The following is a 16,733-nucleotide window of genomic DNA, read 5'->3' as shown; positions in this document are numbered from 1 at the left end:
CAGTTCCTTGGTCTTCATGATGTCTTTTGCTTGCTGGTAGACCTTACTACTTAGAGGTGTTGATTCTCAGGTCTATCGGAACAGGTGGATAAATACAAAGGTAGTAAGACTCTTACATTGTCTATATGTGGAGCTTATTGAACTAATTATGTGGCTTCTGAAGGTAAAGATTGGGGCTACAAAGCAAAGGGGGTGAATACATATGCACACATCACTTTTCAGTTTCAGAATCAATTAAAACTATTTAACTTCACCAATCTAGAGTACTTATCAGTTCATTGCTGATAATCAAAGTGAAAGTCCATTTAAATTCCACATTGTGAGACAACAAAACAGTAATTTTATTGCAGCAGTCAGTCGTTGCATTTGTCATTTACTCTTTTTAGTTTCTCTTCACAGTGATATTCTTCAATCTTGGTCCTGGTAATTACACTTTGTGGCCCTCCCGCCCCCTCAGACTAATTCCTGCCTCACATGGTTGGCACGCTGCATAAGTCAAGGACTAAAGAGGACATTCTGATAATCCAGTCGTACGCTGGCCGCGTTGAATCTGAACGCACACAAATAAACACATAATGCACACTGATCTCAGCGTAATGAAATTCAACAGTAGTTCTGGCTTTAAAATGTGAAATGTCTTTTGGAAAAAGCTTAGTCATAATTGGATTACTGGCACTAATGTCAACAGACTGATTAGATCACTTTAGACAATTATGGTAAAAGCTTCAGATGACCTGAGGAACATTACAGGGCATAATCCAATTGTGAAACACAATTTATCACAATGATATGTTATTGTTAAAGCTCTGTGACATCTTCAACTTTAAACAACTGATTGCCTGACCTAGTGTGTGACTTTCAGCCTGCGTGCAAATGAAAGGATATAAAGGCATTAAAGCACGCAGATGCTAATCCACCAAACCATCTGTCACTTCTTGATTTGTTCAGCTGTTAGCTTTACAATCACATAATATGAATCAAAAGCAAAACCACAAACAAGTTTTTTTTTTTTTTTTTTTTTACAATATATACAATAACCATAATCAGATCAAAATCAGAATTGTTTTTTGCCAAGCATACGTGGGTCACGGTGGTACACAAATGTTTTAAATTTAGCTCTCATACTCACATATACTGTATATATACACGCTGATTAAACAAACAAGCAAATGCACACTGACTAGACAACCAAAGTACAGATAGTGGAAGGTTTGTGTGTAAGGGGGTGGCTGTCGTTGTAAGACCCGGGCCTTGTTGATGAAGTCTGAAGCTGTCAGAAAGAATCAGGTTTTGGTCCTGATGGACTGTAGCCTCCTGCCAGAGGGGAGCAGTCCAAACAGCGGGTGCCTTGGGTGGGAGGGGTCAGTCGCAAGCTTTCCTGCATGCCTCAGAGTCCTGGAGGAGTACAGGTCCGGGAGAGATGGCAGATTGCAGCCAATCACATTCTCAGCAGTCCTGATGATCTGCAGCTGCCTTTGTCCTGCCTTTGATGGTGATGGAGAAGGTGAGGATGGACTCGATGATGGCAGTGTAGAAGTTCACCATCACTGTCTTTGGTGCGTTGAACCTCTTCAACCGCCTCAGGAAGTATGTCCTGTGTTGTCCCTTTTTGATAAGGGAGCTGGTGTTCTGCTCCCAATTGAGGCCCTGAGTGATGATGGTTCCCAGGAAGCAGGAGGACAGAGATGACTGGAGAGTCACACAAGGTGAGGGGCGCACGTGACGCCAAGCTCTTCCTGAAGTCCACAATCATCTTCGCTGTCTTCAGAGAGTTAAGCTCCAGGTTGCTCTCCCAGCACCAAGTCACCAGATGGTCAATCTCCCACCTGTAGGCCGTGTCACCCTCATCTGAGATAAAACCAGTGAGAGTGGTGTCATCTGCAAACCTCGGGAGTTTGACAGATTGGTGACTGGAGGTGCACGCGTTGGTGCACAGGGAGAAGAGGAGCAGAGAAAGAACACAGCTTCTGGGGATCCAGTGCTGGTGAAAGTCTTTGATCCACCTGCAGATGGAGTCAGGCATGTTCAGCTGAAGGAGCTTGTTCTGTAGCAAAGCATGATGATAGTGTTGAAAGTAGAGCTGAATTCCACCAACATAATCCTGGCGTAGGACCCTGGGGAGTCCAGACGCTGGAGAATGAAGCAGAGGGCCACGTTGACAGCATCATTTACAGACCTTATGGGTCTATAGGCAAACTGCAGAGGGTCTAGGAAGGGGTCTTTTATGGATTTGAGTTGAGTGAGAACCAAACGCTCAAAGGACGTCACAATGACAGAGGTCAGAGTGACAGGTCTGTTGTCATTAAAACCTTATTCTTTGGGACAGGAATGGTGGTGGAGGTCTTGAAGCAGGCTGGCATGTAGCATGTCCTCAGTGAGGTGTTAAAGATGTCCGTGAACACCGGAGACAGCTGATCGGCACAGTGCTTCAGAGTCCAAGGTGAGATGGAATCAGGCCCCGCCGCATTGCAGGGGTCCTGCCTCCTGAAGGTTCTGGTGGTGGAACTGGTGGAGCTAAAGTTAAGAGGTGTTGTGGTGGATGGTGTCAGGACTGCCCCATCTTTCAAATTGGCCATAGAACTCGTTCAGATCGTCTGCCAGTCTGAGATTGTTTGTTTGTTTGTTCGTAACATACACACATCCATCAATATAAACACTCAACACATCTCAACCACATACTGAGATAGATCAATAATTAGTATGAACATGTAACTAACTACAACTAGTCTAACTGCAACTGTCAAGTTTAGATTGATGGGAAGATGAAACCCTTCATTTCAGCAATAACATTTTGGAATTAGTCAAACAAAAGCAATAAAGTGTTTTTATTTTTCTCTTGGGATGCTAGACAAAATGTTGGTGACACACTTTGAAGAGATTTTCTTTTTATATCTGTCTCTACTGTGAGACGTTCAGAGACCAAATTGAGTACCATCTTTGATTTCCACTGTTCTTTTAGACATACTAACCTGAACAGAGGTTTCCAATAGGCTCAGCTCAAAGCCTTTTGAATAATGAGACAGCAAACGTCATTTCCAGGCAACAGCTGAAATTAGCTAACAATAGGCATGGGCCGATGTCGAGGTATTTTTCGTCCACACTGTTGCTTCAAGCAGTTTTGATAGCTGTTTTTCTCCGGATGATGGAGCAAAAAATCCATGTTAAGATAACTCAATTAACACAGTTTTATATAATCTTGTTTTAGAGACAGTAATAATGTCAAGCACGATGAAACATAGGCTCATTTGTTCTAGACACATCACAGTATAAATCAAATAATAACTAATTTATTCACATGCCTTTTTAAGACAACCAGAACATTATTTACAAAGGTGGGGGAGCAGTTCAACAATATAGAGGTTATAATGTCTAAAATAAAAACAATAATGGTAATATCTTTATATGCTGAACTAAATTGCCACAGTGCCCTTGTGATAGTACTCAGAGAGCTGTTTAAGCTGTCATTTCGTAGTGGTGTGCAGTTTGTATGTGCATTTATTTGCATGTGCACTTGTTTTAGTGGAAGTGTGTGTTATAAGTGTACACATTTATTAATACAAAGAGATGTAAAAGTGAATTATTACAAAAGGAACAAATGATATTGACACAATAACATTATAAAGCAGAAGCACACTGAAAATGACTGTTCAAGTTGGTCATTTAAAAAACCTACCATTGTTTAGCTTTCATAATGACAAAAAAAAAAGAATCTTTCTATGCAGATAACGCTGTTACATACAGTATGTGTGTGTATGGGAGCATGTTAGCGGATGGGAGCCTTTAGAGCAGCATCCACCTCCTCCTCCGGCTGCAGTGTGTGCCACTGGGCCACAGGGCGTCTGGGATTGGCCAACATGTCTGACCAGTGGCGCAGCCCAACGCCTGACGCGCCGTAACCGATCCAGCACTTTCCGATGGGGTCGTTGCTGCCCAGTTTGTCGTAGTCGTACACGGTGATCAGCAGCTGGACTTTCTGTGTGTGGAGACATAGAGACGCAGACGTTTTCTTTAGTTTTTCAATTTGAAATGTAAATTTGGTTGCCACAGTATTAGCTTTCTCTTAGTGTTCTCTGCATTGACCTACAAACAAAACTGAAAAAAAATCCTGCATTCTATGGTACCAAAAAATAGGATTTTTGGCATCTTTAAATCAGCTTCAATAGATAGCACTAGCTAGTAACGAAAGTCCATAAAATCAGTTAAGAATGGTCACAAGATATTTAAAAAGGGTAAAAGGTATACACAAAAACTTCTAGTTATGCAATAAGTTCAAAATATTATTGCTAACACTTTCCTGTTTTTCAGGTATCGTCGTTTTAGCTTATCATGTTTTGAAAGGGGACATTTTAGGAGAACATTACAATCACTCATAGCACAAAACAATATGGCTTTAGTTCTCAACCACAGACTGTAGGTATCTATCTGTCTTAGCAGGGCTAGCTTCTCAAAATCCGAATCTTTGACCACCCTGGTAGTGTTATGTTACAGTAAGTCATTGGAGTTTTCACTGTGAGAGAATAAAATGTCACGTCTGAGCCGTCTTTGGTTCTTTACACATCAAATGAAAAGCAAAAGACATAGAACTCATGTTATAGCATATGCTACTGTCTAATGTCTAATTAGCTTTAATCAGTGTTTTGTTTTGTTTTTTTCTCTCAAATAGAAATTTAAGGCTGCACTACGCTGGATCATTTTAAAATCAAAACTTTTCTGCTACTTTTTCCATTCATATGTAAACAGAGGTTGTTAGGAAGTTTTGGATTGAAAGTTCAGGATCCATTATTCACAATTTGCTCCCTGAACGTAAAGTCCAACAACAGTGTCCGTTGACACAGCTGAGATTTTTAGACTGTATAGCCGATCTGTTCCCATTGTAAGCTAAAAACAACTTGACGTTTACCTGGAGCACAAATTAACACCATATTAAATAGGTTTTACGATTACCAATGAACACAATTTCCTAAACACATTCAATGAAAACTGGAATGTAAAAGGTTTACTTTCCAAAGAAAAGATTATTTGGAGAGTTCATGCTCACAACCAATGTTTAAAAATGATTAAAGTGAACAGTGTACAAACCTGGATCTGTGAGAAAGGTATCTCAAAGCTGAAGCTCTCATTGAAGTAAGGATTTAGAGTATTTTGCTTGACCGACGTCTTCTTTTTCTTGATTCGCTTGCCGTTGTGCTGCAGCACCACCTTGACAAAAGGATCTAAGGGACAGATATGAGTCAACAGAACCACCCTGTAGACAATTCTATCATTGGTATAAGTCTGCAGAGGAGTTTACCTGACAGTCCTCCAACATCCATCTTCTTCAGATTCTTGGCTTCCATGATGTTAACTGTTAGCTTACCAGCCGTGGGGACATAACGGAGGGAAATGCAGATGTCGCCCAGCTTCTCTTGCTGTCGGGAACAAAACACGAAGCATTGGCATATTCTACATGTAGGTAATGGCTGGCCATTGTTTTAGGAAGATGAAACTAGACGTACCTCCTCTTTTTCTCCCCCAACTAGATCTTTCCATTCATGAATTGGTTGTCCAAGATCTATAGTGTTCATTGGGATCTTTATTTCACCGATTACATCGTGCTTACCAAAACGATCAAAGTCAAAAACTTGCAGTACCAAAGTCTGACCGCCCAACTCACTATAAGGTATCTGGAGAGAAAGTGTATAAAAACAAAAAAACAGTTTCAACCCTTTCTTTGCTAAATTTAATTGGAATGCAAAAATATCTATGTAATAGTATGTTAAAACTGTATTAGTATAAAGACCTTAAACGTGAAAGTCTCATTGAAGACAGGGCAGAGGTTCTTTCGCTGGACTTTGGTCTCAAACTTTTTTTTCTTGTCTGGCAGCATGTAGACTTTAACGTATGGGTCTGAGGTCCCACCCATGTCCATGGCTGCAAGGTCCTGAGCCTGGAGGATGCCCACTATCAGCTGGAGGAGGAGGAGGGAGAAGATGAGTCAAACTGTAGAGTCAGACAGATCCTCATGAAGCCTAGACTTGCCAGAAAATCTGGAATAGGAATGCTTGTCCAAATTTTTAAAACACAGTACTCCAATGATCATGATTAGAAACTGTTAAAGGAGATTGTATACCAGAACTATTGTTTTATATAGACCAGTGTCCATATTATATAAGTACACCTTAAAACCAAATTCAGAGTTAGTTTTAGTTAAAAACATGAGGGTATTTAGGCATTAGATGTGCTGTCTGGATGTCTTTCCAGGTGTTTTGAACATGCCCCACTAGGAGTAAATCTTGGGACAATACCAGGACTCACTGGACATAATATTCTGTATATCTCAGCTGACCTGGAAATACCTTAGAATCTCCCCAGATGAACTGGAGGAAGTAGCCGGAGATGGATAGATGGATAATGAAACGGATAGTTCATGACGCTCACTATGGATTTGTTTTTCAATTTAATCTAAACCTAAGGCCCCCTTCACACTAAATGATCACCCTGCTACGACATAAAACATCTTTCAGAATGTGGAGGATCTTTGCAGAGCCACAGTGAGATATTCAGGGGAGAATACAGTGGGCTCTTCAGTGTGTTATGTCATGGAAGGTTTTCAGAATGAAAAAAAATCTTCTGTAACGAGGTTGTGGTGGTTTGCCGTCTTAGTGGGGTATTGGGGTCCTGGAGCACTGGGGAGCATGGTGGAAGCGTATCCAAGACGTGGGGGCCAGTTAGCATCAGTTTGTCTTGTACAATAAGAGTTTCTAGAAAGATTGGCCCCATGTCTGAGTCATGATCGTGACCATTAGACAGTCATGGACACAACCTAGTGCACATGTGACACACATGACAGTAGCATCGTACTAGAATTCCTAAATCATCTGTAGCCATTGTCCAAGACAGTGGTGCAGTCTTGAGCTTACAGAGTAGTATCTAAAGTAGTAGCTGTCAAAACTGCCTTGACACTGAAGGAGGGTTTACAAATTTAACGTAATCCAGCCACACTGAAAAAGATCAAGCAGGTTGTAGAATGTATTGCATCTTTCAGTGTGACGACGGCCTGACTATATGTTAATTCTAATCCGATAATTATCTTTATACAACCAAACTATTTGTGTACGTGAGTGAAGTAAAAAAGTGAGAAATCAGGAGTGCAAGCAAAATAAAAAAAGTGATGAGACTGTAGAAGGCGTGTGTGATTGGTTTTAAGCAAGGCATCACTTGCATACAATGTAGTGGACCAACGCTTTGTTTCTTCTCTTTCATCTTAAACTTTTGTCAAAATCAGTGGCGACTGCCCACATTTTTTACCAAGCATCAACATTGTAATTTAGCAAGACGTAAGCCCCATCTCCAAAGGAAGCAAAAAATGAAAAGAGGAAGAGAGCAGTTTCCTACTGTTACTGAATGGCACTGCTTTAATCTGTAGGCTAGATGTTCATTACATAATTATAAGTGCAGTGCAGGTGTGTTAGCACCGAGTACCTGATTATCAGTGAAGTTGTAGTCCAATGTGTACTCCAGTTTTCCCAAGTTCTCCTTCTCCTCCTCCTCCTTCCCATCTTCTCCTTCCTGAAAGATGTCCAGAACGATAAGCAGTCAATTGTGAAAATGTTCCGCTCAGATATTTTCTATCTCAGCGACTAAAACACCAAATTTTAGTGCAATATCTGTAAAAACTGACATAGTTTAGCCATGTTTGTGTTGGCTAATGTAAATTAGCTGCGGTGGCCATCTTTAATTGGATTGATTATTTCCTGACAGTTTCATTACATTTTGTCTTGTGGTTCATAAGATATTTTGCTAACAGAATCCAATAGTTAGAGCTAAAGTTTCAGGCAAAGATGTTGCGCAATGAGTAGCACTTGTGTCTGTTATTTGTGGCTCTCAGCTATGACCACATCAAATTTTAGCACAATATATGTAAGAATACTGGAGTTATTGCCAGTTTTGTGGTTTCTAAGGTTAGTTGGCTGTGGCAGCCATCTTGAATTGGGTTGGCTTCAAAAGTTAAATGATTATCAAGGTCCAGCCAATGAAAATTGGCTGAAAGTTTCATGAAAATCCATTCAGTGGTTCATGAGATGTTTCTCTAAAATTCCATGTCAAGTGATAATTATACAATTCTTCAACCAGGATAAGCCTGGCAGAATCACCAAGCACCTCACGTATAAATCATCAGAACACTTTTGTGGTTTCTTATCTTACCTTTTTGTCCTCTGCGTCCTCGCCCTCCTTCTCCTTCTTTCTGCGCCCCCGTCCTGCTCCTGTCCGTTCACGGGCCTTCTTGGCCTTTTTGCCCTTATTGAAACACTTCTTGTAGATGCAGAATCCCAGGCAGCCGATGAGAGCAAGAACCACAACAACGATGGCTCCCACGGCCCACATGGGCACTGGAGAGAAGAGGAGAAGGGTGAATTGAGGAAAAAACATAAACAATAAGTCCTATTGACTTAAGTGATTCCATGGTTTTACATCTGACTTAAAATTGCTTTTAAGGTCATGTGTACACTACTCCAGATAGTTTTTGAATGAATGTTATTTTTTTGTAATAAAGATTATGTCCAAACAATTCTAAAAACACTGAAATACTGCACCAAGAATGTCCTCATTACCACATATCAAAATAAATATTTTTAGATTTGGTATATTTATGCACACTGATCTGGCTTGGTCATCAAGGATGTGATGCAGGACTAGCCCGGCTGGCCTCATGCCTAAAGGGAGTATCGTACTGGGCTGTGATCAATTGGCTAAAAGCATTTGTGTTGTCTCACAACGTTTAAGGGATTCTTAATTTGCTTGTTTGAGTCGCAGAGACGAATTTCTCTGAGACAATCAGCAAACCTATAAAGAACCTATCTAAAGTTTGTCATGGGAGTTTCCGACATGTCTCAGGAGAGTAAGACCTGTATTTTAACACCGGCATGGGGGCTCCCCTCTAACAGAAAACATGCCCAGGTCTAAAAAACCACACAGATAATAAATACGAAAACTGGTCCAAATCTGCCTATCTTCACTTCAAAAGTGTACTCCAATAGAATACATCATCAACATGGGAGCAGCTGCTAAGGTGGGTACATTGTGGGTAAAAATGGGTGCAATGTGGGTGGAGGTGAGTATGATGTCGGCGGAGGTGGGGAACAAAATAATGTGCACGGCCTGTAATACAGTTTTATAAGCAGTGTGACAAAAATAATTTTGATTTTCACAAATTGGCCACTCAAAATGCGACCGCACAGCAAACATTCAGGATTCAGTGAAACTGCAACTGGAAATTTGCCTATTTTCTCACAATATTAAGTCCAGTTTGTGATGTCAATTAGTCTCAAACAGCCACAGTGAGATACCTTAAGACTTAATCTACACCTGTGATGTTGACAAGGCCATGGAAGCAGCGGTGTTGGGTACCTTTGAAACCTTTGGGCTCATTAAGGCTAAAATTATCTGTCAGGGCAAGTTACATTAATGCACACTTGCATAAGCTTTGAATGTTTTCGGTTATAGTAAACCAGTGGAAGGAAAACATGAAACACACCGTAAAACAGGAGACATGTTTTGGTCTGAGACAAGAGATGGACTTACTCTTGAGTTTATGATCTGGGTGAGCAGGGCAGGTTTGTCACAGGAGGGTGGAAATGAGAAAAGGCAAAAGAAAAAATAAATGAGGCTGCAAATCAATTCGAATGAAATGACGGGAGGGTTACATGATGTGAAACAGAGAAGACATGAAAAGACATGTTTTATGCACCTTAATTTTTTTTTTTTTTTTTTTGTCTATGTACATTTGTTATTAATTGCAATGTCTTTCCCTTTAATAAACTGAAAAGGGCCAAATTCTTGGTTGCAATTCAAAAATGGTATAATATTATGGTCCGTGTATCAGCACTATTATCTGTTCGTACTTTCTCTTGATAAAAGCCTGCTGTCTGTGCATTATTGTGAGCTCACTTGGCAGGTGTGTGAGCTCGTTGAAGAACTTGTTCTTCATGCTGGTAAACTGGTGGTTGGAGTGATGGGATGGGGGTGGGGCAGGGGGGCGGGGCTCCTCCTCCTCCGCCGCCCTTGGGAGCCGCACTGCCACCATGTTGTCCAGCCTCATTGTCTGTCTGAAAAACATCAGCTGGTCAGTGACGAACAACTTTAGAACATCAAGTTCAACAAATCAATTTGTATTGGCACAGGCTTTTACAGAAGGACAATTTTAAAGGGTTGTTTATTCAAATCATTGAATTCACATATTCACCTCTGTGACAGGACTGAACCCCTGGCTGTCATTTTTCAACATAAGAGTCTGAATATTTGGTTAAAGATTGCAGGTGATATGTATTCCTTTAAAGTTGCCCTTATGGATGTCCTGATTTTCAGTGATGAAATACCTCCTTTGTTTATTTCTTGTATTGAAATACTTCCCAGTTCTCACAAGAAGATAAGCTTTTCCAAGATAACATAAAGAAATAAGTTATCTTAGAAAAAACTATTGTTATCTCAAGAAAATAGCATCATTAAACAATTGAGACAATGTCATATAAATATAACCCCAGTTCCGAAGAAGTTGAGATTTTGTGTAAAATGTAGGTAGAAACAGAATGTAACGATTTGATATTCTTTTAAACCTATATTTTGTTCACAATGTAACAAAGTAATCATATCAAATGTAAAAACTAAGAATTTGTGCTTTTCATTTTAGGGGAAAAAATGTCATTTCGAATTTTATAGCAGCAACACATCTCAAAAAGTTGGCACAGGGGCAACAAAAGGTAAAAGTAAGAGGTACATATTAGAAACAACTAGATGAGCATTTTGCACCAAATGAGCAGCAACAGGTCAGAAAGAGGACTGAGTATAAAATAAACATTTTAAAGAGACTGAATCTCTTAAGTAAAAATGGGAAAGCTTCATCGGTCTTAGAAAAACTGTCTAAAACTAGTAGAACAGTTAAGGAATAATGTTTTTCTATGGAAAGTTCAGAATCACCTACAATTAATAATATCGTCAAATAATTTCAAGAATCTGAAGAAGGGCTCAAAGGTCAAGACTGACAGTCAGTATTAGATGTCTGTGATCTTTTTAGAAAACCTCAGTTGTCACATCTTCTGTAATAAAGAGAAAAGAGACCATCCAGCCAATTATTAGCGCACGGTTCAAAAGCATGCTTCTCTGATGGTATGGGGGTGCATTAGTGCCTACAACATAGACAGCTAACACATCTGGAAAGGCCCCATCAAGGCAGAAATGTATGTATAAGTTTTAGAGCAACATCCACCAAAGACCCAGGACTGCTCAACAGCTAGAATTTTACATCAGGCAGGAATGGGACAACATTCCCTTTTCCCTTGTCTTTACATTTCCCATTGCTGCCATGAAATTCAAAATTACCTTTTTTTTAAAAGAAAAAAAAGATACAATTTCTTAGTTTAAATATTTGATATGCCTACTATGTTTAACTGTGATTAAAATGTGTTTATAGATTTGAAAACCATAAAATTATTTTTTTACTTACATTTAACAACATCCCATCTTTTTCAGAATTAAGGTTGAAATTTTCTAAGAATGTCTTTTCTCTGCATCCATACACGTGCACACTAATTTCAACTATGGCAAAAAAAGAAAAGATCCCTCGTCTCCTTATCTGCATTTAAACAACGAAACAATAGGAACCACCAAATGAAATTGTCAGGGTTTTTTTCTACTGTAGCGCATAAAACTGATTTAGAAGATTATCATAGTACTTTAACATTTATAACAAAAATTTAAATTCAAAGTTTGTTATTTATTCATTTTTATTTTGAGCCCAACCAATCAGTCGTCAATTCAAATCAAATCAAATCCATCAGCAGTTAATAAACTTGTATGTTAGCACAACTGTGAACATAAAATAAAAAAGAAAGTTAAAATTACCTTCTATGTCTGTCTCCGTGAACAAAAATAAATCAATTAAAAGCAAAAAACTGTCAAGTTTTTGTCATCATATCTTTAGATTGAGGATTTCTGCGCCCTGCGGGGAGTTGCAGCTGTTATTTTTTTGTCCTCGCATGCAAAGCGTGACGTTTAAACACCCCCACACGGTCGCCCCACCCACACAGAACGGCCCTCTGTCGCTGCTCTGCAGTTTAACAAGATTAATTGTCAAAGGTAATCCAGAAATCCTGGGCTTAAACAAATTAAGGACAGTTTGCATCTCTGGGTTTCCTCGCCTTTCACCGCCCTTCCTGTCATCATCTTCAGCCAGCTCTCTCTGTCTGTCAATCATTTCTTCTCAACATAGTCGTCCCTACTCACACAGACACACAAACGCACCGTATTTCCAGAATTTGGTCTGATTTAGGAGCCAAGCTTTGTAACATTGACCCATGTAGGCAACCTGGATTGAATATGCAAAGGATTAAAGAGGAGGACCTCTCAGCTGCTGTGTTTGGGATCATAGTTTTGCTGCATCATGACCCAGTTTGGTCCAGTCTTCAGCTGTCAGACAGATGTCTCCACATTTGACTCCAGAATCCTTTGAGTTCATGGTCGGCTCAATGACTGCAAGGAGCCCAAACCATCAGCCCTCCACCACCGTGCTGACAGCTGATATGAAGTGTTTGAACTGATCTGCTGTGTTTCAGTCTTTTTCTAACTGTTCTGTCATGAGGCCTGTAGAGTAGCACTTGGGATTTTTGCTGTTTCTCTAAGCATTGCAAGGTCTGACCTTGGGGTGAATTTGCTTGGACGTCCACTGTCCAATGTTTTTCACTTGTGCATGTTTTTTTCTCTCTGTAGACCGACGGACTCCAAGTTGTTTATAAATTACCTTTAACCTTTCTCAGCCTGAAGGGCAGCTACAGCTGCTTCTCTGATGTCATTGCTGATGTCTTTCCACACACCTGTCTGCTCCAGAGCAGCAAAAGGACAACTCCACGGCTTTTATAGAGGGAATCACTGATGATGATCAGTTAATTGATCCATTTGATCTGCAGCATGAGGCTGCTGCTGAACCTCTTTAATCCTAAGAAGCAAGAAGAGACTTAATGCTTCATGCACTGCTTTTCTGATTTGACTTTGTTTTTATTTAATAATAATGACTTGGTGGAATCTCTTGGGATTTTGTACACTTGAGGTTAGATTTCAATCATTTTATCACCTGATAAACCCCAGATGATTTTAGTTATGCTCTAATATGTAAAACCCTAGAATTCAAAGACACACAGTAGGCTTTAATTGAAAAAAAAATATCTGTTATTAATTAATTTGTGGTCAGGAGGGATTTCAATACCAGCCTCCTATTAGTTTTGTGTCATTCTCTACTTTCTAAGAATTTGCAGGTTGCATAAGGACATTTAAGGGTGGCACAGTGGTGCAGTGGTCACTTCCCGTCCTGGGGCCTTTCTGGGTGGAGTTTACATGTTCTCCCTCTGCACCCATGGGTTTACTCCAGGTACTCCAGTTTCCTCCCACAGACCAAAAACATGCATGTTAGGTTTACTGGTAACGCTAAGTTGTCCATAGGTGTGAGTGAGAGCGTGAATGGTTGTTTGTATCATTTGTCTCTATGTGTGTGAGAAACATTATCGTCTCCAAACAAACAGTTTCCAACCTATGTTCCAGCCTGTTTCCAGTGACTTCACATAAACACTAAAATACAGCAGCATTAGCCTCCAATAATCCACTTAAACTAATCTCTGCCACTTTTAGATCCTCCTTCACTTTGAGTAAAACCAAATGTCTCTGAGCTGCTGACCATCTCAGAGAAAACTGGGGAACGAAACAGAAATAATACAATTAAAAACCAGCAGTGAATGATAACATTCAAATCATCTGTTGTCTTGTGAACATAGCTGCCTCTTTATAAGTTTAATGGAAAAAATAACACTAACTATTGTTGATGCAGTGTATAAAATTAACCAGAATAAACTGCAGCCAACATGAAGACTTTAAGTGATGCACAAATAATGATTCTGTGGGATAGGAAAAATAAAAAAAAAAGGTTAGGAGAGAAATTTGTAAACATTTAAAGGTTCCACCTTTTTCAAGTCTTCCTTTTCTGTCTGGTGTAATTAAAAATATGCTAAATGTTCAGCTGTTCTTGTTATAAAATGTGCAGTTTTATGGCACCAGAACTATTTCTATTTTCTATGATATTGTGATACAATCAGAAATAATGGAGCTACAGCATGAAGCAAAAACATCAGAACTCACGCAGTTTGGCCTCAGTCCTCTTCTTAGACTTTATTTTCCTGTAGCGTGAAAAAATGTCACCCTCCACAAATCCACCCCAGCTGACTGGGTGGAGGCTGTTGAGTCCATCTCCTCCTCCTCCTCCTCCTCCTCCTCCTCCCCTTCCTGCTTTAATCTTCACTGTATCCCTGAACGCCGACTGTCTGCTGGCTCTGCCAAAACTTTAGCTTTAAGGGTAAAACTGGTAAAGACGGTTGCCACAGAGCCTGTTTTTCCCCCGTACAAACCTCTGGACTTCGCTGAAACTGAATTGTTTAAGACAAGCAGAACAGAAGTAAAATTAGCAAAACTGTAGCTAGAATTTTAAATTTAGCAGAATGGTAGCTAAAATCTAAAAGTAGCAAAACTAAATCTAAAAAATAAAATTAGCAAAACAGTTTCTAAAAGCCTAAAGTAGCAGAAAAGTAACTAAAAGCTAAAATTAACAGAACAATAGCTAAAAGATAAAAGTAGAAAAGCAGTTAAAAGTAGCAAATCTGTCAATTAAAGGTTTAATTTCCAAACCAGCTGCTGAAGGCTAAAAGTAGCAAAACCATAGTTAAAAGTTAAAATGAGCAAACTGTAGCTAAAATCTAAGAAAAAGCATGACAGGAGCTAAAAGCTGAAAGTAGCAGAACAGTAAATAAAGCTAAAAGCAACACAACAGTAGCTGAAAGGTAAAATTAGCAGAACATTAGCTAAAACATAAAAGTAGCAGTATGGCAGTGAAAAGTAGCAAGACTGTAGCTAAAAGGTAAAAGGAGAAGAAGCTTAAAGTCAAAAAACAAGTCAGAAAAAAAGTAGCATAAGAAGACAAAAATAGAGCACTAATGCTGAAGCAGATTTCAAATGAGGAAAATAAAGAAATCTCAGTTTTTTTCTTTGGGAATTTTGTTTGAAATCAAGTTAAATATTTGGAAATGTATAAAAGTTACAAAAAAACAAAAATCAAAGCATATTGTTTCTGATCGAGCAGAACATTTTGAGGAATAAAAGGTTAAAACAGCACAAAGTAAAGGGAAAGCTGTCAATCAAAGCACAATAAAGGTTCTCCTGCTTTAGAGAAAACGAGGAAATTCATGTTGCCATGCTGTTTTCTCTGAAACTCAAAAAGTACCTAAAGCCAGGCTGTTTCGTAGTTAAATGTATTGCATGTATAAATTCAGGAAAAGCTGCTTTAAATAGAGCCACCACCACTGACATAATTTAAAAATCCCTGATTGGTAGCTCACATCTGAAAAAACAACGTTTTTGCTTGCAGCTGATTCCATTCAGCAGGTTGGACGGCATCCAACCAATCAGAGCTGGCCGAAGAATTCAAGTCTTCTGGATGAGTCTGATCTTAATTAAAGTCTTGATGTTAATTAAAGTCTTGACCCTCAGAAGAAGCAGACAGGAGCAGCACCATCCAACGTGCAAGTCAGACTCCTATTTATAGCATCTATACTACATCTGTCAGGCTACAGCAAATGTCATATAAGTGCTGTATCCCTCCTGAAGCACTCGTAACTGAAGAGAGGAAGAGAAGCCCTGGTAACGGTAGGGTTGGGAGGAATGAACATTGGTGATGAATCAACAGAGACTTGATTATCACGCAACAAAATGCCCTTATTGTGTGATCGCTGAGTCAGCATTCACATTAATATTCTCCTGATTATAGTCTCTTCTGAACAGTTTATGGACTCAAACTACAAATTCACACAGCCAAACTCTCACTGACTTCTAGTGTGTCTGAGCTCAGATCAGTCTCTTCTAAACAGGAAATGAAGAGTCTTTTTAACTTTTCCTTTCTCCTCCAAAACTCCTGAAATTTATTAATACGACTGACAGTGTTGCCTGTTTGAGGCCTAATTTCCAGTCTGGATTTCCACCTGCCTGTCTTCATAAGAGTGCTGACAGAGAATGACAGACATGTGTGGTTACCGTGGTGACCCTAATGAGCCACTGGCAGCAACTTTAACATTTATTTTCATCTCGGTTCTCTTCGCATTCCCTATGCAGTTTTTACGTGAGAACTTTTAAGAACACAAATTTGGTTTTGTCCTAAGTTTAATGTGAATCTCTACAACCATTTTTACTTGTGCTTTACTAAAATGCTCCAGCAGATGGGGGTGACTTACAACAGAACCTCTGCAACACAACCAGGAAATGACAGTACAAAAAAACCCCACATGAATCATGAAATGTCACATTATTCACCACTGAAAAGTATTACTTTATGTAAAATTTACTTGATTTTGTTACTTTTTCCACCTGTTTTTATGTATTTTTTCTCTTTAAGTATATCCTTACTATAACCATTTTGATTATGTTTTGAATTAATGTGGGGAAAAAAACAGCTCATGCTTTTGTATAGGTTACATTACATTTAGATTAAGAGAGAAAATTTAATTGACATAAAGCAATGAACATATCACTGTTACAGAAATCCAGTTTTGTAATACTGAGTAATAATAGCAGCAACTGTTTTTCAGTCAGGATTATTGATTAGTCCTAGACCAGTTATTATTTATAAACAACCCTCTTATTTCTTCTTGTATATCGTTCGCCTGGTCCTT

The 16,733-nt window shown here is 39.2% G+C and overlaps 2 protein-coding genes across 5 annotated transcripts in view; both read right to left on the bottom strand.

Moving 5' to 3' along the window:
- Window positions 1–998: 998 nt before the first annotated feature.
- syt5a (synaptotagmin Va) lies at window positions 999–14,559 on the bottom strand. 4 transcript variants are annotated; one of them, XM_017438595.3, is made up of 10 exons: window positions 14,158–14,559; window positions 9,928–10,085; window positions 9,562–9,576; window positions 8,185–8,369; window positions 7,462–7,548; window positions 5,780–5,947; window positions 5,496–5,663; window positions 5,291–5,408; window positions 5,080–5,213; window positions 999–3,973 (listed from the first exon to the last, which is right to left on the bottom strand). In XM_017438595.3, exons 2-10 carry the CDS (start codon window positions 10,076–10,078, stop codon window positions 3,764–3,766), a joined length of 1,236 nt encoding a protein of 411 aa, XP_017294084.1. In that variant the 5' UTR covers window positions 10,079–10,085; window positions 14,158–14,559; the 3' UTR covers window positions 999–3,763. The 4 variants fall into 4 exon arrangements, with proteins under 4 accessions (XP_017294084.1, XP_017294086.1, XP_017294085.1 ...); XM_017438597.3 differs by having other exon boundaries at window positions 9,928–10,081; XM_017438596.3 differs by lacking the exon at window positions 14,158–14,559 and adding an exon at window positions 11,878–14,101.
- LOC108228816 (ferritin, middle subunit-like) overlaps window positions 12,915–16,733 on the bottom strand; it is a 6,905-nt gene continuing 3,086 nt past the window's right edge. Inside the window, exon 3 of the mRNA XM_037978707.1 lies at window positions 12,915–12,967. Within this exon, the coding sequence (XP_037834635.1) occupies window positions 12,915–12,967 (53 nt within the window). The remainder of the gene's footprint in view (window positions 12,968–16,733) is intronic.

Source organism: Kryptolebias marmoratus, linkage group LG12, assembly GCF_001649575.2.
Source record: "Kryptolebias marmoratus isolate JLee-2015 linkage group LG12, ASM164957v2, whole genome shotgun sequence".
In the NCBI taxonomy this organism is placed as follows: domain Eukaryota; kingdom Metazoa; phylum Chordata; class Actinopteri; order Cyprinodontiformes; family Rivulidae; genus Kryptolebias; species Kryptolebias marmoratus.
The sequence above is the reverse complement of the archived record's forward strand: the minus strand, read 5'-3'. Positions and strand labels throughout refer to the sequence as shown.

What these genes read in the sequence shown, in the direction of transcription:
- syt5a (XM_017438595.3), bottom strand. Translation starts at nt 10,078, where the DNA reads ATGAGGCTGGACAACATGGTGGCAGTGCGGCTCCCAAGGGCGGCGGAG. An exon ending in ACAACTTCACTGATAATCAG is followed by an intron (nt 5,948 to 7,461) that starts GTACTCGGTGCT and finishes CTCCTCCTCCAG; the next exon opens with CTGATAGTGGGCATCCTCCA. An exon ending in TTGGGGGAGAAAAAGAGGAG is followed by an intron (nt 5,409 to 5,495) that starts GTACGTCTAGTT and finishes TGTTCCCGACAG; the next exon opens with CAAGAGAAGCTGGGCGACAT.